The sequence below is a fragment of the Tauraco erythrolophus genome, chromosome 22 (genome assembly GCF_009769465.1).
Source record: "Tauraco erythrolophus isolate bTauEry1 chromosome 22, bTauEry1.pri, whole genome shotgun sequence".
Lineage (NCBI taxonomy): Eukaryota > Metazoa > Chordata > Aves > Musophagiformes > Musophagidae > Tauraco > Tauraco erythrolophus.
The window spans coordinates 6257680-6280174 of NC_141486.1; the positions used below are offsets into that span (position 1 = coordinate 6257680).

General features: G+C 43.7%; 2 protein-coding genes across 4 annotated transcripts in view; one reads left to right on the forward strand and one right to left on the reverse strand.

Moving 5' to 3' along the window:
* Positions 1-1130: 1130 nt before the first annotated feature.
* DOLK (dolichol kinase) lies at positions 1131-6095 on the reverse strand. 2 transcript variants are annotated; one of them, XM_086624971.1, is made up of 2 exons: positions 6077-6095; positions 1131-3188 (listed from the first exon to the last, which is right to left on the reverse strand). In XM_086624971.1, exon 2 carries the CDS (start codon positions 3079-3081, stop codon positions 1510-1512), a length of 1572 nt encoding a protein of 523 aa, XP_086481097.1. In that variant the 5' UTR covers positions 3082-3188; positions 6077-6095; the 3' UTR covers positions 1131-1509. The 2 variants fall into 2 exon arrangements, with proteins under 2 accessions (XP_086481097.1, XP_086481098.1); XM_086624972.1 differs by lacking the exon at positions 6077-6095 and adding an exon at positions 5593-5719.
* A 130-nt stretch (positions 6096-6225) lies between these two features.
* NUP188 (nucleoporin 188) overlaps positions 6226-22495 on the forward strand; it is a 30711-nt gene continuing 14441 nt past the window's right edge. Inside the window, exons 1-23 of one of the 2 annotated variants that reach the window (XM_086624970.1) lie at positions 6226-6269; positions 8153-8207; positions 8809-8882; positions 9472-9556; positions 10211-10291; positions 10769-10813; positions 11427-11519; positions 11662-11781; positions 12196-12407; positions 13408-13522; positions 14048-14248; positions 14942-15031; positions 15594-15659; positions 16188-16307; positions 16771-16897; positions 17018-17173; positions 17518-17644; positions 18258-18345; positions 18436-18512; positions 18669-18783; positions 19117-19237; positions 19462-19528; positions 19959-20087. In XM_086624970.1, the coding sequence (XP_086481096.1) occupies positions 6244-6269; positions 8153-8207; positions 8809-8882; positions 9472-9556; positions 10211-10291; positions 10769-10813; positions 11427-11519; positions 11662-11781; positions 12196-12407; positions 13408-13522; positions 14048-14248; positions 14942-15031; positions 15594-15659; positions 16188-16307; positions 16771-16897; positions 17018-17173; positions 17518-17644; positions 18258-18345; positions 18436-18512; positions 18669-18783; positions 19117-19237; positions 19462-19528; positions 19959-20087 (2390 nt within the window). In that variant the 5' untranslated portion in view covers positions 6226-6243. Of the gene's footprint in view, positions 6270-6740; positions 6802-8152; positions 8208-8808; positions 8883-9471; positions 9557-10210; positions 10292-10768; positions 10814-11426; positions 11520-11661; positions 11782-12195; positions 12408-13407; positions 13523-14047; positions 14249-14941; positions 15032-15593; positions 15660-16187; positions 16308-16770; positions 16898-17017; positions 17174-17517; positions 17645-18257; positions 18346-18435; positions 18513-18668; positions 18784-19116; positions 19238-19461; positions 19529-19958; positions 20088-22495 lie in introns of those variants that run through there. The other variant, XM_086624969.1, reaches the window with a different exon arrangement.

Below are 22495 nucleotides of genomic sequence, written 5' to 3' on the forward strand. Positions count from 1 at the left end.
TTATTAACCAAAACCAACTCTGGACAATTTTGACATCCTCAGGAAAAGCAGTATCAAACCTCAGGAGCTGTGGCCAGGCACGGGGAAATTGGGCAATGCTGCCTCTCAGCTGTTCAAGTCCTGGCTTGTTGCAGGGACAAACACAATATTAGATTCTGGGACCAATTTTGCTGGCTCAGTCTGGCCCAGAGCACTAGTTTCACTCCACCCCTGTCTTATTCTCACTCCTAAAACACAATCTCAGGGCTAGGACTGCAGGACACTATTGTGTAAGGTCTCTTGGACTCGCACAAAACTGTTCCCAAAAGTGCGTAAGAGAAGTGCCAGAAGTTAACTTCACCCTGCAAACAAGAATCCTGAAATGCAGATCTTCTGCTTGGACACTTCTCAGGGGAAGGGAAGAGGCAGGGAGGGCATCTGTTAATGTGTCTTGTTCAAATGGACACTTGGCAAACTGGCAAGAAGAGATTGTCAATACAGAGGTGTTTAATACATAAAGATTAGGTGAATTTTTTGGCCACAAAATGGTGTATAATTAAAACTTTATATTATATATAAGATATATATAATTAAATGGCTTTACTCAATTTGTTGGTAGAAGCATTTTTATAGATTATTTGATTAAACATCTGTCTGAAAAAATGTGGAAGGTAGAAAACTGCAATGGTATCAGTTTATTGACTTTAACAGATTTTCTGCTTTCATGATTAATGTATAATTAATTTTTTCTGTGACTTTGCTTAGTTTTTTTTCCCCTACATTGAATGATATTAAAATCTTGAAGACAAAGCATTTTTCTTGTTGCGTAAAATCTCCAGGGCTAAGACTGCAACTCTCTTCTTAGTACTGTTGGGAATAAACAGTTTCCTGCATTCTCAAACCTCCTGCACTTGCCCCAGACAAACGCAGCTATTGCAGCTACTGAGTTTGAAGTCGTGTTCGTACATCACAGTGTGTTAATACAGCTCTTGTGGAGTGACTGGACACACTGGGACAGTCGTATTCACTTTGTGTAGACAGTGGCCACCCTTGTTACAAAACATGCTTGAAATGGTACCTATACAGAAACGAGGAGTTCACAGATGCAGTAATACAAGTTGGCAGTGCCCAGCATAGTAAAACAAGCTTTGGCTCTGATACATTACAGAGGTGGCAAGATCTGAGAGGTTTGCTTTTTTTTTCTGTCTTACTGACTTACCTCTTCTTCTTCTACCTCCTTTGCCTCTGAGCACCCAGAAGAGACACAAAAATAGCATTTGTGTTTAATAATCCAATTTATGAGTTACATTTGTGTTCTTGTGAGACCATAAATCAACTCATGCTGTTTCAAACAGGGGCGGGGAAACAAGATCAAAACAAAACCTTTATTTTAAATAGGTCCTTTTCATTTCTGTTATTAACAATTTTATCTGCTGTACCAAAAGCAGCAGCTCTGAGCTCTCATTACAGTGCATGTTCTATTACCACTTTTCGCTAGAAAGGGAGAAATCTCTGTTCCTGGGAATGCTTCTAAGCCATAAACATTATCTGGAGGTAGAGAGGCAACAGCAGATTATCAATTTGGGTAGTATAAGCTTCCAAAAGAGAAACTAAACTCACAGACGCCAGAATCCTGGCATAGCTGGAGTTCAGATTCACACTGCTGTCAAAGATCAGAATAAGAGCCACAGCAATGATCTGAGCAAAAATAGCTGTCATTGTTCCTTCAAAGGTCTTTTTTGTTCCTGGCCATTTGATTTCCCCCATTGTACTACCGAAAATGGAGGCAACAGTGTCTCCTACCCCCACTGCCAGTACCCCGGAGTAGGGGACCAGTGCTCCTGCCCCAGACAAGGTACCTTTAGGAGCACAAGATCTGGGGAACAACCATACTGGAAGGGACATGCCAAGGAGGAGATAAATATGAGTCAAGATTAGAGGTCCACTGTCTCTTTCATCTAAGAAAAGCGACAGCAACTGCCTAAGGGTTTGGCCAAATGGTTTGATCCTGAAGTACCGAATATACTCCAAGAAGATAAACACTGCCAGACACAGTACTGCAGCAACGTAGAGAAGCTGGCGGTCATAAATTAGTCCAGGAATGTAAGTAGCTACAACAATGAAATGGAAATATTTCCTGGTTATAGTCGAGGCCTGGTGTTTTTTAGATTCAGATGATCTCTTAGCATTCTGGTAGAAAACTACACCACATGCCGAAGCAGCCAAAAAGGTCCAATATACAAGAAGGTAAACTCTGGTCTGTGTCTCAAACAGAAACTGGAGTAGCCAGAACAAAGGGTTCCTCTGGATCAGTCGGTACAGCCAAGGCATGATGACCCCTAAGCCTAGCACTGCCGTCATCATGTGGAAAAACATGGAGGAGATCCACGTACCCGAATCCATGAAAATGAAGAGAACAGTGAAAAAAAGCCCAAGAAGAATAACTCCAACAACTGCCACCAGAAGGAAAAAGTCTATGGGATCACCTCTGCCCTCAACTACATTCAGTGAGCGTTTAATGAGCTGATTGAGAACAAAACTTATACCTCCGAGAACCAGCAACGCTTCTCCAGGAGTAAAACATCGGGGCAACAGGTACAGCAAGATCATACTGAGGTAGACAAAAATCAGCAGCACTTCTAGGACCTCTATCACTTCTGAAACAGTCAAAGAGTGCTTCATGGTATAGATAATCACACTGCCAGCGACACCAGTAAGTATGCAAGTGTTGGTTGGCACAGGTTTTGTGATGCCAACCGCTATTACAGACAGAAAGAGAGCAACCAGCATGCCAGTGGAAGCTACAACTATGCCAAAACGTTCGAAGTACACAATGCCAGCAGACTTGCATCTCTCCTTCATCGCTATCCCCAACAAGGGGATGACCATGCTGGCTGGCAGGAGGCCGCTGTTCGCTGCTGTACGGAACTGGAACACAGCCCCACCCAGCTGGAGCAGACGGTCCCATTTGAATTGGACATAGAAAGCCTGGACGGCGAGAGCCACAGTGCACCAGGAGTACCGGTCCCACACCACCGCGTGCACAAAGAGAACGATGACAAACACCACCAGGGATTCCACCAGCACTGGCTTGTTTAACATGATTCCACTCCTATGTGGACCAAGCTTTCCAAAAATCTTTCTCAGGAGTCTTGATGCGCTCAACAGTTTTCCATTAGGAAGAATTCCCTTCCATGCTACTGCAATTCCTATTTAAAAAAAGAAAAAGCAAACAATTAAAGCAACTACTAGAAAAGCTAAAGCTTCTGCACAGCTCTTTTGTTCTTAAGCTCTATTTTAAACTGACAAGTTATGTGCCAATTGTTAATGTCAACACACAGCTGAATTAAAAAAATAAACCCAGTAAGGTAATGGATCAGCCAAAGCTGTTATTCCCCTCTGAGAATCAAAGAAATGAGCCACTGAATACCAGGGTATTCAGACACAGTTTTAAATATTTCTGTTGCAGTGTCTTTGAATTGAAATATGAAGCAAACAAGCCATAAATATTCCCAGAAAGCTTCATTGTGGTGGTGTGAATTTGAAATATAGTTAAACCAGAAGTTTAAAGCTAATTTTCGAACCTAATTTTGTATGCAGTTTTCATTGTATTTTTACATAATGTTCCTCCTTTTATTAAATATTTCTCCTCCCACTGCTGTGCAAAACCCCCTACATACCTCTCTCCCCTTCTGTTACTGGTGTTATGATTGAATACTTCCAGTATTGCAGCAGGTGTTTTATAATGCTACGTAGTATTTACAATAGAAGTAGGAAAGAAAACATCACAGTCATTAAAAAAAAAAAAAGCCAAACAGCATACTTTATATTTTGATCTATTACCAGAACTGTCAAGATAAGCTAAGTTGGAAACCTGAGCACAGAAAAATGAAATGAACAGACTTCCTCTTGCCTGTAGCCATGAGAGGATGTTCATCACATCCTTAGTATTAAGTAGCTTAATTTGTTTTGCTTCTACAGCACTGCTGGGTCATATTTGTTACAAAAGCTTCATATGTGAGTAAAGGAGTCTGATTTATTCTTCCTTATTTTTAAAGAAAGGTATGGGCTTCATTTCTCTTTAACCCATGGCACAGCCTCTTCCCCCTGTCAGCTATCTTGATTCCCATTTTTTGAGCAAGAACCCCGCACTCTTACATTACACAGACTTTAGACCTGTGTAAATAAGTGAAATATTTTAATGTTGGTCATTAATGACACTAGACAAATATTAGTGAGTCTCATCCCAAAGATGCATCATTACTTTCTATGTGATGTGTTTAACTGACCTCTCATATGCACTATTTACTTCAAATGCTTCAAGAGAAGTACACCTTGCAGGACATTTTTGATCAGGATCCAAAGCTGTCATTATTTTCTACATCCCCTCACTCCTTTGTCTTACTAACACTTACTGCATTTACAGCACTTCCTCTGAATCAAGGCTCACAATGACAGCTGCGTTGCAAACTAAACTTTCCTTTACAATTTTGGACTATCAGATATATATTTGAGATAGCCAGCAATGCACATAATGACTCCATTAGGTTAAATTACATCTTCTCTTCTTCTTTGAAGTATTGTGGGCATTCACAACGCTGTGCAATTCTCAACAGCATTTATTGCCTTCTGACAACCTTTATTGCTCCCTATCCTATATATATATTGCTCCCTATCCCTATAACATAATTTGGTTATGTCTTAGCTGTATGTAAGCAAATGTCATTATATTGGCATCTCTTTTGAGTTCTTTGAAGGTATCCATTTCCGTATTTCTGTTGGCAATAGAATGGCTGACCAGTTGTATTTATCCCTACTGGATATCTCCAGCTGAAACTTTGGATTGCTCCATCCTTTCTGGCCCACCCTTAAGCTGATTAGTAGTAAACTCTTATTAGATTCTGCTTCCTCAGTTTTGTTACTAGTATATACATTAGCTGCCTCATGGAAAGCTAGAAGTTTATTTAAAGTTCTGGTTTGGGTTTTCATCCAGCGTTGAATGGGGTCACCCAATGGTACAGCTGATAGAGATTTTAGTAGCAATATTACTGGGCAACTATTAAAGTTTGTGCTGTCAAACTCCTCTACACTGTGGGTCTGGAGCGTTTAGTTATTTATGACTTTGTACTGAAAACTCTTAATTATTAATAGATTGCTTTTTGGCATTCTTATCTGTATAGCCTGAAATACTTGATGGCTTCATTACATTTATTGTTGCTATACAGCTAGATCAGGCCAAGCATAATCTTTTGCCATCACAATTCATTTTTAAACAGAACAGGAGAAGTATTAATCACACTGTCAACAAAACAGAATTGCCATGGGCAATATCTGCCTGCGACCAGTAAGGGGTTTGGGGTCCCACTCCTTGTTTCTGAGCACGGGGGTGGGGGAAGCTTAAGGCTTGTTTGAGCAGAGGCAGGGCAAATACTGCACACTAGCCAACGACTGAAAGAAACCTCCCCCTCAGTCTGGCAACTTTAAGATTTCAACAAGGACGTGCCAGCTTCCCTCGGCAGGCAGCCTGCCAGCCGGGCTCCCCGACAAGGAAGAATTTCACCATCGGAAACGCAGCTCCCCTGCTGTAACGCAGCGGCTTTGCAAGCCGCTGACCTGTGAATCTGCAACACGGTGTATTTCACTGCTGAAGGAGTTAATTTTCCTGTGCCTGCTGCCTTCCCTCCTTCACACCCTCGTTCAGCTAACGCGAAGCCCCTCGGCACTCCCGCGCTCTCACACACCGAACGGGACCATCGCTCCCAGTTTTCTGCCTGTTTGGTGATCTGCATCCCGGCTGCTCTGGGCAGGGAAGATTCCCACTGCCGTGCTCCCACACGCCCTATGCCCGCCGCAGCGCTGCGGGATCCGCTCGCCCTGTCCTTCCACGCCGCCCTCCGCCTCCTCTCCCCTCCAGCCACGGCACCCCGCAACCCGGTCCTCGCTGCGGGAAGCTGCGGCGGAGCACGGGCCGCAGCGGGAACGGCAGCCGCAACAGGCCTCGGAGACACCGCCCGGGTGAGCCGCGGGTCTCGCCGAGGAGCCGCGGCCTTCCCCGACCGCCCCGCCGCAGCCCGGGAGCCGAGCACCGCGCACCCACCTCGCAGGACGCCGCCATCTTGGCGCCGCCGCCTGTCACATGACCCGACCCGCCAGGAGAGGGGGGGGGGGGGGGGGGCGGAGCGGCGGCCCCACCACGTGACGCCGGCGCCGGGAAGGAGCGGGTGGACGGCTCCGCGCGGCGGGTCACGTGACAGGGGAGCGAAGATGGCGGCGGGCGGGCTGCGCGCGAGGTGCGGGGCTGCGGCGGCGGCTGCTCCGGCGGGGGAGGCGCAGGGGGGAAGGCGGGGGCGGCCCCGTCCCTCGCTGCGGGGGGGGCAGAGGGAGGAGCCGCGGGGAGCGGGGAACGGCCGGGGAACGGCCGCGGGGCCCGCGCCCGCCTGGCCCCGCCCCCCCCCGCGCGCGCGCGCGCGCGGCGAGGCCCCGCCCCGCCCCGTCCCGTCCGTGGCGGAGCGGCGCCGCGGGGACCGCGCGGGCTCGGGGCCGGAGTTGGGCGTTAGCGGTGGCTTCGCGGTGACTGTGCGCTTCTTGTGTCCTGCGGCGCCGCCAAGGATGGAGGGTTGAGCGGAACCGCTGCAGAGCTCCCGCCTCGGCGGAGCCGCAGTCCCGGCCCGCCGTCACGTCGCGGGGCGGCTGCCCCGCCACCGCCGGGCCCCGCGGCTGCTCGCCTCGGGGCTGAGCGTTCCGGAGCTGGTGGGCACCTCTTGGGCAACTTTTTGCAAGTGTCAAAAGCGAAGGGGAGATAGGGAAGATGTATCAAGGAAGGTAATCAATGAGTGCCAGGGTCGGCGGTCACTTCCGATCAGCGCCTTCGCCTGTCCTGAGCACGTTTTTCACGTTTATTGTCACGTTTTTGTGTCACGTCCGTTCCTAGATGCCTAATTCTTACTGAATGAATGTCCACAAGTGCTAATGGGGACAGGAGCACCGCTGTTCCATAAGCAGAGCTCTCCTTCCTCAGCCATCTTGGAGACTAATTAACGAAGGGGCAACAAGCCGTGCTCTGTTTTATTCGCAGAAGAGGTTGGGGGAGTGAAAAGGAAAAGGTTGGCTCCGCTAGGCTGGTGCTCAGTTGTACAAAGCCATTCTTTTCTCGGTAAAACGTGGTGCCCTTTCGGTGCTCTGCGTGTGCTGGAGAGGTTCACCCGCAGCGGGATGGCAACCCAGTGGTGGGGGTTTGTTAGCCTGTGCGCAGGGAGGTGCGCCTGACAATCAGGGAATTAGCAGGTGGAAATTATGTTGACAGGTGTACTGGAAATAACAGGTCTTATCATTCTTTTAAGTGGCACCGTGTGTCAGAAGTCGCAGATGACTTTCACTGCCGTAGTGAGTTATTTTGATGATGCTGTTCTAAAAATAAGTCAACGAGTGTTCTTGCTTTTGTAGACAGTCTTTGCGTGGGGAGCTATGGTGTTTAGCTCCTGGTTTGTATTACATTGCTATCAACTCAGCATTTGTCTGAGTTCCTGAAATATTCTTTTTGGCAAACATCCTTTTTCAGAGCTGTTGCAGGAGACTCATTTTTCTGGATGCATATGCCAGGGTCAGGATTTGATCTATAATACCTTATAGTGCAGATTGGCTTTTCTGCAGAGTTCTCAGGTAGAAACAAGAAACCAGGGGTAAAAGTTCTGAAGACCAGTGGCAAATCATTCTACCTTACGTAAAAATGTTGCAGTTTTTTCCTTCACTCAGTTTTGTGTTCCGCTTAGAGTGAAGGATGAGACCGTTACGGAAGAATTTGTTTGGAGGAGGGCATTGAATGTAATTGGATAAAATATTGCTCTGTCCTTTCATTAGATTTCTTTTTACTAACCTTAAATATCTAATTAGCAAAATTAAATTGAGCTAATAAACTGACATAAATGTGATGCTGCTTTGATATGAGTTTGCAAGTCTTACTATATCAGTTGTCACCCTCTTTGGGTCTTCCCTGGGTTCTTCCAGGACATCTGAAACTGGTTAGCTAAAACCTAGTGTTCCTTAAATCAGTTTTCTTGTATTGCAGTAGGATTTGCTCTGAGTTAATTGCAGGTTTGAAAAGGTGTAAGCTAACGGGAATCCCGAAATAGTGTTCGTCATTAAAGTACTCTCCACCTTTTTCCTTTGTCTACAGGAGCAGCAGAGAATTGTGGACAATTCTTCTGGGCAAATCAGCTTTAAGAGAAGCAGTAAGTTCGTGTCTTCCTGAGTAAACTTGCCTGTCACTGAGTGGACTCCATGGCTGAATATGTCACTTGTACATATGTTTGAGTATTAGCGAGAACGTGTTTTGCTGCTTTTCTCTCTTCCTTGGTGCAATTTTTGTTCCTCTATCTCCACTCCTTGTTCATTTTTCCCCTCCTTGTTTATAGCTGCTTCGTGAGCTACCTGGAAGGGTGTATGTGAAAAGGTGGTTCCCTTTCTGGAGTGGACACAAGTGCTACTTTCTAGACTGGCTGACCTGGGGTATTCATGAGTGGTACAGCCTGCTTCCGTATTTTCTGTGACAGAGCCCGTGCTTTCAAGAATTTGCCCAGAGGTTGGAAATCCAAATGTTTCTGAACTTAGTCCATCACCTCCTATTTCCTCTCCCTTCCCATGATTAGGCAGGCAGTGAGCTTTCTCATACAATGCGCACCTTGAATCAGTCTGAATCATAGATGCTCGTCCTGTGTTGTTCCTGTCTCTCTGTGGTGGTGGAGTTTCTTTACTTTGCTTAAATTTAACAAATCTGATACTTGGCAGTGTGCATTGAGGACTCTGTTCAGTAGTATTGGGTTCTTTTTTTAGGCACAGATTGCAGCAGAATTGAGCGAGCACTGGCAGAGATTGTTAGAAGGACTCTCATACTATAAACCACCAAGGTATAGTGATTGCCTGATTTGAGAAATTAACCTCCAAAATGGGGTCTCCTAGTAAGTAGAGGAGCATGTTGAATATTTCTCTCTGATTACATAAAAGTAGATTTTTACTCTCTTGCGTGACTTGAGATTTCAGAAGAGGAATAGTAGGAGAAAGTACTTAATCCACGTAACATTTTGGGACATGAAATACAGACCAGAAAGAAGTAACAGCAGTTTCTGCTGTCGTTACTAACGTTAGGTTGCTCTCAACCCTTGCCACGGCTGAGCTGGAGCCATCATGTGCAAGGGGGCAGCCTGTGGAGAAGTGACTCCTGTTAACAGTCATCTTGGAAGGATATCCAGATTCCCTCATTGGAGCAGATGGAATGAATATAGCCTGTGTTTATTGTGGGAATATTTGCGAGCAACGTTAAGTTTTGTCTGGTGGGAAGATGGCAGAATATTGTTGTATGAAATATTGAAAGGCCATTGAGGAAAAAGCAAATGTTAAGTGTAAACTGATAAAACTGAGATCTTTGAAATTAAGCTTCTTTATTTCATTCCTTGGAATTGCTGTATTTTTCATGACTAAGATTTCTTTTTTCAATAGTACGACTTCCGCAGAAAAAATAAAAGCTGACAAAAGTATAGCTGCTCCACTAAAAGAGTTGGGACTGAGAGTCAGCAAGTTTTTGGTGAGTGAAGGTGCTATTCAGATTATTTTTTATCCTTGCAATTGGAATGCATTGTTATTGGGATTCTGTTATTTAAGTAAGCTTCATGATGTTCAATAGAGGCAAATTTAAATTCCTTTCAGTTCAAAATAATCTAAAGGGTATTAGAACTACATGTTGGGGCTGTAGGTGAAAATTTAAAAAAGTGATTAGTGATGTTGAGGTGCCTCAGTTTTCCTGGTTAACTCCTCCTCCTGCTGCAAAAAGGGCCCTTTTTTTCAGAAACAGTCACCTGTTTTTAGACTTTCTTGGGTTCTTTACAGACATCTGAAACTGCTCAGCTAAAAACTGATGTCCCTGCCATGTTTGAAAAATCCTGTTGGTTTTCCTGCAGGGTTATGTTCCCTCAGCGGTGACTGGTGCTGTTACCTTTTTTGAAAATCACTGTTATACTCCTTTTGGCTACATCTGAGTGAATCAAAGCTTACATATTTTGCTTGAAATAGAAGTGCTGACTAAAGCAAGCATTTGTCTGATGCAAAAAATTTTCTTTTGTCATATTTTGGAAGTTATTTGTTTTGAAGAGAAGGGCTGCCTGAATATTTAGAGAGAATCTTTATCTTGAATAAAAGGCAACTGAATTACTTAATTTCAGAGCATCTCTCTCTTTTTCAGGGTCTGAATGAAGAGCAGAGCGTGCAGTTGTTACAGTGTTTTCTTCAAGGGGATTACAGAGGAACGAGGGACTCCCTGAAGGTCCATAGCTCCCATTTATGTTCTGTTTACTCCACATCTTTCCTTAATACCAGTAGTTTGTTGATGCATGTGGTCACATGCGAGTCTGAGTTCTGATTTGGAAATGGCTTTGTAGCTTTTCTTCCCTGAACCTACAATGCTCAAGTGCTGCTTTAAAGAGATGTGACAGCAGAAATCCAGGCTGAACTTTCTAGTACGTCTTCCTGCTTGAATTTTTCTGCAGGAACTCAGCTCCTCTCTCTATCACAGGAATACAGGAAAGCTACACATTTGTGAAGGAGAGTAAGTGGAGAGGAAGAACAAATATGTAGTTACAAATGAGTATTTTGGCTTTGTACTTTTGGAATCTGTCTCTCCAAAACAAATGGAAAGAGAAATTTTCTTTTGCCCTTTTCAGTCTTTTTTTTTTTGTGAGTCTGTGTTTTGTCAGTATGTATTTCTGCAGTAGATAATTATTTTGTGATGCTTTGCTTACAGACAATTCTTCAGGATGAAAGGCAGAGTCAGGCTCTGATGCTGAAGGTTAGTCATTTCCATTTGTATCTTCTGTTGATAAGATCTATTGACAGAGAAACAACTTAATTTCTGTAGATCCAGAAAATCTTGGAATAATTGAAGTATTCTTTTGTGAAAGAACAGGTTGTAGAAGATGCTTCTGGAGTAGAGGGATGTGCGTAAAGATTTGAACAGTGTTAACAGTTGCTACAGAAAGGAAATTTTAGGTTTAGCATCAGGGAATTTAGCTGGGCAGATGTATGCTCCCATGTTTTCCAAAGCTTATGGATTTTTATGTATTGTCTGACGTGACAACTCTGAAATGGAGACTGGTGATCATATCTGACAGAGGATAATAGGGATGAGGAATGAGACATCATCTCACTCTGTCTTTTTGTCTTTCTTTCCCAAATTTTCTCACTTCGCGGTGTAATTGTAGACGTATCCCTATAGGTGTGTTTTGAATTCTGTAAAGTTAATTAAGGTGGGTTTTTTTTTGAATAACTTAAAAACTGCTTAGTTGAAACTCCATCTGTAGTAGTGTTTGAACGCTACATATATTCTTGTGATGAAGGCCTTGGCGGTGTATGGGAGTTGGACATGATACCAGATTGATACTGGTGACACAATATATTCACAGATTGCTGACTATTACTATGAAGAGAGGATCTGCATTCTGCGCTGCGTCCTCCACCTACTCACTTATTTTCAGGATGAGAGGCACCCGTATTCAGTGAGTACCGTAACCTTTTCCTGGATGTGATGCCATTGAAATAGGCTAAATGTCTAAGTTATGTGGTAGTCCTCCACTTGTGATTGTAAAAAGCACGTGAGTGTGCATGCGAGAAGTTCATTTATTTGTTTTTTTATTTAAGGCACAATACTCCCAGTGCGTTGAAAAGTTGGAGAAGGAGCTAGTTCCTAATTACCTGAAACAGTTTGAAGCGCTGTACAAAGCAGAAGCTCCTACGTGGGAAACGCATGGAAATCTCATGGTATTTTGTTTCTTGCTATTATTTACCAAATTACAAAGTCTTTCCTTATATAGTGTATTGGAAAATGCGTATGTGCAGATGAAGTTAAAAAGGATGCTTCTCCTGGTCCTAGAAACGTAAAATTTATTTTCTGTCTAACAGAACACACTTTTACTCAGAAACAGAGATAGTTGCATGGAACATATTATTCCTTCTGATACGTTAATTGATAGTTCTAGGCTAACATCCATTTGCGTGTAGTTGTTGGTAATCTCTCTGCATCAGCACGCTCTGTATTTACAGCGGCTTTCTGTGCCATTGATACAAACCACTGGCTACACAAGCTGTTGAAATACTCCAACACTTGTCATTTTCTAACCGCTTTGACTGACCTGTGAGCTTCAACATATGATGGTAGAACTTTTCCTTGTGCAGACAGAACGTCAGGTTTCCCGTTGGTTTGTGCAATGCCTCCGTGAACAGTCCATGCTCCTGGAAGTCATCTTCCTCTACCATGCATACTTTGAAATGGCACCTGATGATCTTCTGGCATTTGCAAAGATGTTCAAAGAACAGGGATTTGGCACTAGGCAAACCAACAGACATTTGGTAGATGAGAGCATGGATCACCTGGTGGATCGTATTGGGTGAGTATCATGTATCCACACAGTATCCACAGAACACTGGAACAGGCTGCACAGAGAGGTTGTGGAATCTCCTTCCCTGGAGATGTTCAAAACCCGCCTGGATGTGTTCTTGTGTGATCTGATCTAGGTGGTCCTGCTCCAGCAGGGGGATTGGACTAGATGATCCTTTGAGGTCCCTTCCAATCCCTAACATTCTCTGATTCTGTGATTCTATGTATATTTGTGAAGAGAGTACAGAACAAAACAATTGCTTCCCCAGGAAAAAAGTACTTATAATTCTTACTGCTGCCTCTTAAAATCACAGCTATTTCAAGCTAAGCTTACCGTGATGAAGGCAGAATAGCTTTTCTGGTCACACTGGAGGTTTGTGGCAAAACAAAGGTGTAGAAAGGTGTTGCAAAGTAGAGAGGTGTCCGTATACTGGTTTTAATCTAGTGCATAATCTTGCCTCTAGTAAGAATGGCAACGCAGACACAGTACTGCTCCTCCTTAGATGGTCCTTAGTGGTAAGATGAAATCGTGTCTTCACAGTCCTGTGCTGGGAGTTTGGCTGCCTGCGTGGAGGCTAGCACTCTCACTCCGACCTGTATTGTTAACTGTGTAGCCTCAGTGCAACCTATTGTGGATCTGCTTACAAAAATGACAGTAATGTCTTCATTTTGCTGCATGGGACATAACTTGAGCTGCCCCCAGGGGGGATGAAAATCCTGCCAGGTGGCCGAGAGTTACAAAGGTGGAAAAACTATCTTCAAATTTCAGTGACTTATTTTTTTTTGTCTGTGCAACCAGAAATGGTAGTTCTGAAGATTGCAATCTGTCGTATACTAGCATTTCAAGACAAAATTTGAATTACCTGCTGTTAATTTCGTGCAATTTCTTATTGCTTCAGAGAACAGGTTGCAAAAGGTTGATTTTTGACCACTTGCAATTTTAAGAAAACCCACTGAATTCTTAAATAAAGTTTCTGACCTATTTGTTTTTATTCTTTTCCTGCTTGTAGCTATTTTAGTGCTCTTATTCTGGTGGAAGGCATGGAAATCGACACCCTCCATGAGCGGGCCTTGGATGGCAGGACGGAGGGGCACAAGTTAGCCAATAACGAGCGCATCCACCAGGTAAAACACTGGCAGAGTAACCCCTCATCAGGCCTAACAATACAGAGCTTACTGTTGTTACCCAAGCAGTACTGTTTAAAGATTCTGTCTGTAAGTTTCTGGTCCTTGGGTTCATTGATGAAATGTAAGAACTAGCATCCACATAACATTTTGGGGCAAATAAGAATGAAATTAATTCCTCTCCCACTTATTTCCTTGGTTATCTTGGACGTTTCTCTAAAGAAAGGTGTGTGCACAGAAATAGGCAGCGTGAGCTTTCCAGAAGGGAAGGAAGCAAAAGATTTATAGTGTCAGGGCTTTTAGGACAGAGATCATCTGATGTTAGACCAACTATAAGTCAGTAAACTATGTAGAAAAACAGATCGAGGCTTCAAGTAAATAATTTGGTCAGTTGCATGCTTGAAATAATTATTTGCAAGGGACAGATGACTGTTAGCAAGAAGCTGCGGTCAGCTTTATGCTTGGTGAATTTGAGCTTCTTTCAGAAGATTTCAGTTATTTTGCTGTTGTCTTGCCTCTGTGCAGGAGATGGACAATCAGCTGCTGCAGTTAGGAGATGTCTCACATCATGCTCCAGTGCTTTTGGCCTGGGCTCTGCTCCGTCACACTGTAAACCCGGAGGAGTCAGCAAACATCATCAGCAGAATCGGCAGCACTGCCATCCAGCTGAACATTTTCCAGTATCTGACAAAGCTTCTGCGATCGCTGAGCAGTGTGGGGAAGAATGTGAGTTTCTTCAAATCATGTATATAAGCTCTTGAAGGTTTTTAACTACTAATGATAAAAGGTGTGGTGGGAAGCAGATGATTGTGAACCAGTGTTCTTCCGAAGTAAATCTGGCTTTAAGCAGAGTGCGAAGTAAAGCATGTTTTGTCTTACCTTCTTTCAGGGAAGAGCAGAAATTAAACAGATTTTTATGCTCAAATAATTAAAAAAATGCTTTTGTAAGTTGAGAAACTACATCTCTTTTGGGCAGAAGAGACTGCATTTAATCACATTTGTTGATATGCCTCAATAGATGTGCTTGCCATTGTAGGTCCTGAGTACTAGCACTGTTCTTCATACCTGGTTTTATTAGACAATACCATGTATGAGAGTAAACTACTTTGTAAAGAGCAACCTGTGAAAGCAAATCCTTTTGATTTCTGTCAACACATGAGTGTTGCCTTTTTTGATATTCTGAAGGCATTTCTACTGATGACAGTAGTGGCAAGATTCCTCATTTCAGTGAAATATTTCATGTTATGTGGAGCTTAACTGACGTATTTTGCTGCCCCTCTGCTGATGGCAGCAAGGATGTATGAAAGAGGCAGTTACTCAGATGTGCCCACAGTTTGTAAAGGAGACTGAGTACAATTACAGTGTGTCCTGTGATCCATAGCCTTTCCTATAAAGGCCTTGTCTGTTCTCTCTTCCCAGTGTACTGTCAGCACAGCTTCTATGTGTGTGTATGGGCTTCTTTCCTTTGTCCTGACATCACTGGAATTACATACATTGGGCAATCAGCAGGTGAGCATCCAAGGCTCATTGTGTCTGTTACCTAATTTAAAATAACCTGTCATAACTGATGCTAATTACTTTTGTTAAATTGTAATCCTGTATTTGAGACTGCAAACTTTATGTGACAGATCTAAAAGAGTGAATTGCTGTTTTTCATACTGCATTTACAATGCAAATCTAGTAAATGCCTCTACAGACTGGCTGGTTAATAATGAAGATAGCTTATCTTGCACTTGAAGTTGTATGGATTTGAAACTAACAGTTGATGTGTTAATTCCAGAGCGATGGAAATAATACATACTCGATTTCCAAGTTGGAGGAGACGTGCAGATATAGTGGATGTATTAGTCTCGGCCACTCCATGCTCAATGAGGAGCATGGCTTTAGACTGGCTTTGTGTTCTGGGTTTGGGTGCGTTGGGTGTTTCCTTCTGTTTAGACTGGAGGAAGTAGTTACATCTTGACTAGTGAACATGGAAACTTAAATCCCAGAGTTGCAGCTGAACTTGTGTGGGATGAAATCTCCCTGTGTAAAGTAACTTTTATTTTCTCTGTCCTCCCTTCCTTTGAAGGATATAATTGATGCTGCATGTGAAGTTCTGGCAGCTTACAACATTCCTCAGACCTTCTGGAAGTCGGTGAGTGTGTTGGCATCTGCTTTGACCTACCTTGCTTATAACTAAAACCTGATAAAAGATGCCCTTTTGGGAAAGGAACAGACTGATTGTATGGAGTTAGTTTCTAGGAGGGCCTGAGGAGTTAGTGTTCATTTGTATCTATCTTTGATTTACTTTTGCCCTTTCCTGCCTTTTAGGTACAGCCTTGGCTTTTCTCTTGAAGGATACTGGAACAAGTTTTAATATAGGTGATAGTTTAAACCAGGGCTGGGGTTGCAAGGATTGAACTAACTGCTGGCAAAAGCATCATGCTTATTTTTTTGTTGTCACAGAATTAGGATGACGTGTAATGCATTACAGTCTTACTTCCTGCCTTATACTTGCACACTGCCTGGTGCTTTAGTCTGTGCAAGGACTGGAGTGATACTCTCGTGCATGATTAATGTTAAACGTACAACTCAAAAAGGAACTGTATCCTTGTGCTATTCTGAGACCATTTTAGCATTTCTTTTTAGTCATAAGACATTTGTTTTCTGTTTCCACCACCAGGAACCTACTATGGGTCTGGCTGTTATCCTGGAGAGTGTCTGTGGGATGTTCCCCCATCTTCTTACTCCTTTTCTTCAGCTGCTCCAAGCCCTCGTGTCAGATAAATCTACAGCAAAAAAGGTACAGGATCTTTCTTGGTATTTGTGAGATGATTTATTTTAAGAAAAGGGGTAAAGTTCTGTGTGATTCTTTCTTTCCATTACATGTGCTTATTTCAATTGCAATCTTTGACAAAACCTCGATGTCTGTTGTCTAAGAGCAGTGGACAGGGCTCCTTTTTAGTCTTGTGCTGTTGCAAGAAACTGTTTTCTGGCTTTTAGAAAACTCATCAAGTCTACTGAATGAAGACTAAGATACTGTCTAGTTTTTCAGGTTGTACTTTACTCATAAGAAGTTCCTGATTTGTTACCTCAGACTTGTCTGGACATGAGGACTGTCTAACGATGTTTTAGTAGGGTTGATGTATTAGAAGGATATTGTCCATCTCAAGAAAACTTGCCTATTCCTGGAAATGACCTGGTTGATTAATTTTTAAGAAGGTCTGGCTCTTTGACTGTGTCATTTAAGCTATCTCTGTATGCAGGTGTACAGTTTCCTGGATAAAATGTCCTTCTATATTGAGCTGTACAAGCATAAACCTCCTGATGTGATCTCTCATGAAGATGGCACCCTTTGGCGAAGACAGGCTCCAAAGCTCCTCTATCCTCTTGGTAAGGAGACTGTATTTAACCTTTTCTTACTGAAATGCTTTGGGGAATTTGGTTCTGTATCTGGCTTCTAACTTAAGGGTAAATTTGTGAATTTATTTCACCTGCTTCTTCAATCTTTAGGACTAGGTCAAACAAATCTACGGATACCTCAGGGAACAGTGGGCCAAGTGATGCTGGATGACCGGGCTTATTTGGTACGATGGGAATATTCCTACAGCAGCTGGACACTGTTTACCTGCGAGATTGAGATGCTGCTCCATGTTGTATCAACAGCAGGTGAGATAGGCTGAGAGTATAAAAGAGAATAAATAATTGTTAATTGGTATCAATTTGAGGTTAACAGTAGGATTGAGCAGCTCTGAATACTTTTGAAAGAGCATGGAATACTTTCCCAGAAACCTGATTTTTTAATTATTATAATAATACTGTAAAATTCATTGCAAAAGGCCAAGAGCATGTAGTGAGATGAGATAAATTTTAGATGAGGGAAAGTTGAGATAAATGTTTTTTGGTATGGGGAGTGATCATGGGGATGTGTGGTAAGGTTAATGTGCATTGTTTCTGATTTGATTACTGCTTAAGCATGATTTCGCATTCTAGTGTTAGTTTTCTTTACCCAGATGTGATTCAGCATTGCCAGAGGGTCAAGCCAATAATTGATCTGGTTCATAAAGTCATCAGCACTGATGCATCGATAGCAGATTGCCTTCTGCCAATCACATCACGCATCTACATGCTCCTGCAGAGGTAAGTCACTGACTGGCACGAAGTCGCTAATGGTGGAGCTACCTGAGAAGTTGTAGTGAGCTGGAAGAACGGCTAATTGCTGATTTTGCCAAGAGCTTTGCAACAAGTATGTCTCAGTGCTTGAACTCCCCAAGGCTGGTGTTCAGTTCTCAAGACTGTTCTGGCTACACACTGTTTAATGCTTTGATGCAGCAGAATGGCCCCTCTTCCACTTCTTTCCTGAATGCTGTACAATTTTACCTGTTAAAAAGCACTTTTTATTGCTAGCTGTATTTACATGAAAGGGGAGTAAAACTAGAGCAGTAACTTCCAGGTGTTAAAACAGTTGCACTTATTAACTCTCCTCGCAGTGTTAACTGCCTGCATAATTCTTGTTCACTGTGACAGCCTGCTGGTTGCCAGCCTGCTGGTTGCCAGCCTTGCCTCGTGCAGTAAATTGGTCTGACTCACGCGTGAGGGGGAGGTGGCAAGTCTAGACTGAAAGTTCAGACTCTGGTGTCTGTATTTTAAGGTTTTATACTTGTGTAGTGAGAGAGAAGCTTTGATGAAAACAACATAGATAGGCTAGACCACAGATGGCAGTGCTTTTATGCATAATATTTCTTTTTCCTAGGCTGACAACTGTAATCTCTCCTCCCGTGGATGTTATTGCTTCTTGTGTCAATTGTTTGACAGTACTGGCTGCTCGAATGCCAGCCAAGGTGAGGAAATGACCTGAGTTTGCTGGGTTTCAGAACTTGTAGACATGTATATGTGAATGAGAGGAAATATCTGTACTTTTCCTCTTGCAGGTTTGGACTGACCTTCACCATACAGGGTTCTTACCATTTGTTGCCAACCCAGTGTCCAGTATGAATCACATGATTAGGTATTCATGATCCCTCAGCCCTTTTTTTTTTTTGCTTAACTCATTCATAACCTATCATAAGAACTTTTTGCCAGTGTGAAATCTGTGCATCTGATGTCTCTCACTCGTGTCAGAGTCATACTATTCATGTAATAAACCCTCTTGCTCGTTTCACAGTGCAGAGGGAATGAACGCTGGGGGCTATGGAAACCTTTTGATGAACATAGAACAGCCTCAAGGCGAGTACAGTGTCACCATCTCCTTCCTGAACCTGATCACAACTCTTGTCCGGGTGAGTGCTGCTGGAATGGTCTGCGTGTGAAGTCAGCAGTTACAATAGGAAAGTGAAATACAGCTGTGTCCGAGATCCCCTGTGCAGTGGGTCTCCATGAGTAATCGCTGGTTGACACTCCCTCTGTGCTACTGTTTGTGCTTTCTCTGTAGTCTGATTCTTTCAAAAAACTGTTTTCATTCCTATGATCTACAAACCAACAGAAGTCACTTGTAAATCTATGTCCCCATGCTCAATAGTTTTCCCACACTTTAAAGACATGTGGCATATCTTCCCACAAAAAGCTTGTCCTTTTAACCAGAAGGGAGAAAATAATGCTTCTGTCTCTCCTAGGGACAACTTGGTAGCACCCAGAGCCAAGGACTTGTACCTTGCATTGTGTTTGTCCTGAAGGAAATGTTACCAAATTACCACAAATGGCGTTACAACTGTCATGGAGTGAGAGAGAAAATTGGTAAGGATGGAGAGAAGGAGGAGGAGAGTATAAAAAGGATCACCTGTCTGGTCAGGCAGAATACGTGAATTTTTACTCCTTTTTATCGTGCCTTTTCTAGCAGCTATTTGGGATTTGCTTTGTGTGTCTACCAGTAGCGCTAGATGCTGTGACTTGTTTGAAAATATTAGGAACTAGGCAACAGATCTTCCTCAACTGAGTGGTCTGTTTCATCTCTGTTTCAGGGTGCCTTATTCTGCAGTTGATCCATGCTATACTGAATTTATGCCCCGAAATGGATCCTCGCAGCGGGTAAGACGGGAGATGTGCATCTGATGATCTGCACTGGCCTGGCTTACAGTGCAGAAGGGCTCTGTTGTTGTCTTTTTGATTCAGTTTTTGGATGTAAATGACTAGGAATGAACTGGCATGGTTATGTAGTGCTGGTTTCAGCTCTTTTCAGTGTTACTGAGTACAGGAAGAGTAGAAAAAGGTTAGAGAAAGATGTTGTCTTTTAGAACACCTGAAGAAAGAGAAAACAGTAAATAAATTTTCTGGGACAGACTGCTGTCCACTTTCCTGTTTGGTGTATCCCCTCTGAAGAAAGTAGAAGAAAGAATAAAGTAGGGGTTGGTGGGGGTATAGAAATTTAAGAGGTTACTTTGCGGTAGTTTTCTAAGTGCTAGCTGGGAAAATATGGTGAGTGCTCCTAGAGATGATGTCCCATGTTCCTTTCTCACAGCAATGCCCCCAGCCTTCAGTCCTTGTGCGTCTTCAGCCTGGCCAACACTGAAGCAGGGCAAGCTGTCATTAACATCATGGGAATTGGTGTGGACACTATTGATATGGTAATGGCCTCCCAGTCTAGTAGGTGAGTGGTGTGTTCCGTTTCAGTAGTGTGAGGAAAGAAGCAAATGATAATATTTGAAATGTAGCTTTAATTGATTGCACTCAACAGGGCATCAGCACAGCGGCCAGCCGTGACAGCATGCCTCGTATGGTCTGGAGGAACAAGCCTTGTTTGTTCCAGATCTGCATATAGTCTTTTCTGTACACTCTCTGTTTCATAGAATCATAGAATCATAGAATCATTAGGGCTGGAAGGGACCTTCAAAGGCCATCTAGTCCAACCCCCCTGCAAGGAACAGGGATATCTCCAACTAGATCAGGTTGCTCAGGGCCTCATCCAACCGGGCCTTGAACGTCTCCAGGGATGGAGCATCCACCACCTCTCTGGGCAACCTGTTCCAGTGTTCTACTACTCTCATGGTAAAAAATTTTTTCCTAATATCCAACCTGAATCTACCTCCCTCTATTTTAAAACCATTACCCCTTGTCCTATCACAACAGGCCCTCCTGAACAGCCTCTCCCCATCTTTCTTGTAGGCCCCCTTGAGGTGCTGGAAGACCGCTATAAGGTCACCCTGGTGCCTCCTCTTCTCCAGGCTGAACAGCCCCAACTCTTTCAGCCTGTCCTCATAGGAAAGGTGCTCCAGGCCTCTTATCATCTTCGTGGCCCTCCTCTGGACCCTCTCCAACTGGTCCATGTCCTTCTTATGTTGGGGACTCCAGAACTGGACGCAATACTCCAAGTGAGGTCTCACGAGGGCAGAGTAGAGGGGGAGAATCACCTCCCTCGACCTGCTGGCCACGCTCCTCTTGATGCAGCCCAGGACGCGGTTGGCCTTCTGGGCCGCAAGAGCACATTGCCGGCTCATATTGAGCTTCTCGCCTACCAGTACTCCCAAGTCCTTCTCCTCAGGGCTGCTCACGATCCATTCTCCGCCCAGTCTGTATTTGTGCCTGGGATTGCCACGTCCCAGATGTAGGACCTTGCACTTGGCCTGGTTAAACTTCATGAGGTTGGTACGGGCCCACCTCTCCAGCCTGTCGAGGTCCCTCTGGATGGCATCCCTCCCTTCCAGCGTGTCGACGGCACCACACAGCTTGGTGTCATCGGCGAACTTGCTGAGGGTGCTCTCCATGCCACTGTCCACGTCACCGACAAAGATGTTGAAGAGGGCCGGGCCCAACACGGACCCCTGAGGGACGCCACTCGTGACCGGTCTCCACTTGGACATCGAGCCGTTGACCACTACTCTCTGAGTGCGGTCATTGAGCCAATTCCTTATCCACCGAGTGGTCCATCCATCAAACCCATGCCTCTCTAGTTTAGAGAGAAGAATGTCATGCGGGACAGTGTCAAAAGCTTTGCACAAGTCCAGGTAGATGACATCCGTTGGTCGACCCTTGTCCACCGATGCTGTCACCCCATCGTAAAAGGCCACCAAGTTGGTCAGGCACAATCTGCCTTTGGTGAAGCCATGTTGGCTGTCACCCACCACCTCCTTGCTCTCCATGTGCCTTAGCATGGTTTCATGCACTTATTTTAGTTTTCTATTTCTAAATGACATTTGGAGCATGATGGTGGGTGTAGAAGTGTGCTCAATTGTTTAACGTTTGCTAGCAGTTACATTTTTTAAATAAGGAGTTCACTTGAATGCAATTTATAGGATTGCATGAGTGAATTGGAAGGGATAAGATTCAAGTCAGTGTCAGAAGTTTTGTATCTTCAAGTAATACCACAGTTCAAGTGAAGCTATGCTCATGAGTAAATTTTAATAAAGCTTGAACTGTAATTTTGGAAGTGCTGAGGATGATCAGTCTTTTTGGGGTGGTTCCGAAGGTAGCTTGAAGTACTCTGGAAGTATTGAAGATGTCTCCAGCGTTGAGTGCTTTAACCTCCTTATGTGCCTCTCACTGAGGCTTGAATCTCTTGCTTTTCCTCTGCTCTCTTTTCCTGGCCAGCCTTACTTGACACATAGCCAGCCAAACTTGCTAGCTGGTTGTTTCTGGTAAAGTCTGCCGTTTTTTTCTTTCAAAACAAGTCTGGAAGGGAATCCAGACTTGTCAAGGAGAAAGTGAGACTTATCTGAGAAAACTTTTTTGCTTTATTGTCTCTTCAGAATGTTTATCTGATAAGGAAAATCTTAGGAAAATACCAGACTTAGAGCCAGTTTTATCTCTTCATCCAGTTTTGTTACACTATCATTTCTGTGAGAATGGTTCTGTAAGTGTTTCTTCCTCTGTCTTAACATGTTTTAAATCTCTGTATCCCAAAGAGGGGGGAAAAAAGTGAAAATAGGCTGTCAGGCTATTTTTCTTTTTTGTTTGATGCTGTAAACTCAGGGCTGGGTAGGCTATTCTTTGTGGCTGTGCGGGGGTTTGTATTTCAGCAGCTGTTATGTGGTGCCGTGACAGTCTGAGTAAAAATGTCTT

Coding starts and splice junctions, on each gene's coding strand:
- DOLK (XM_086624971.1), bottom strand. CDS start 3,081: ATGTTAAACAAGCCAGTGCTGGTGGAATCCCTGGTGGTGTTTGTCATC.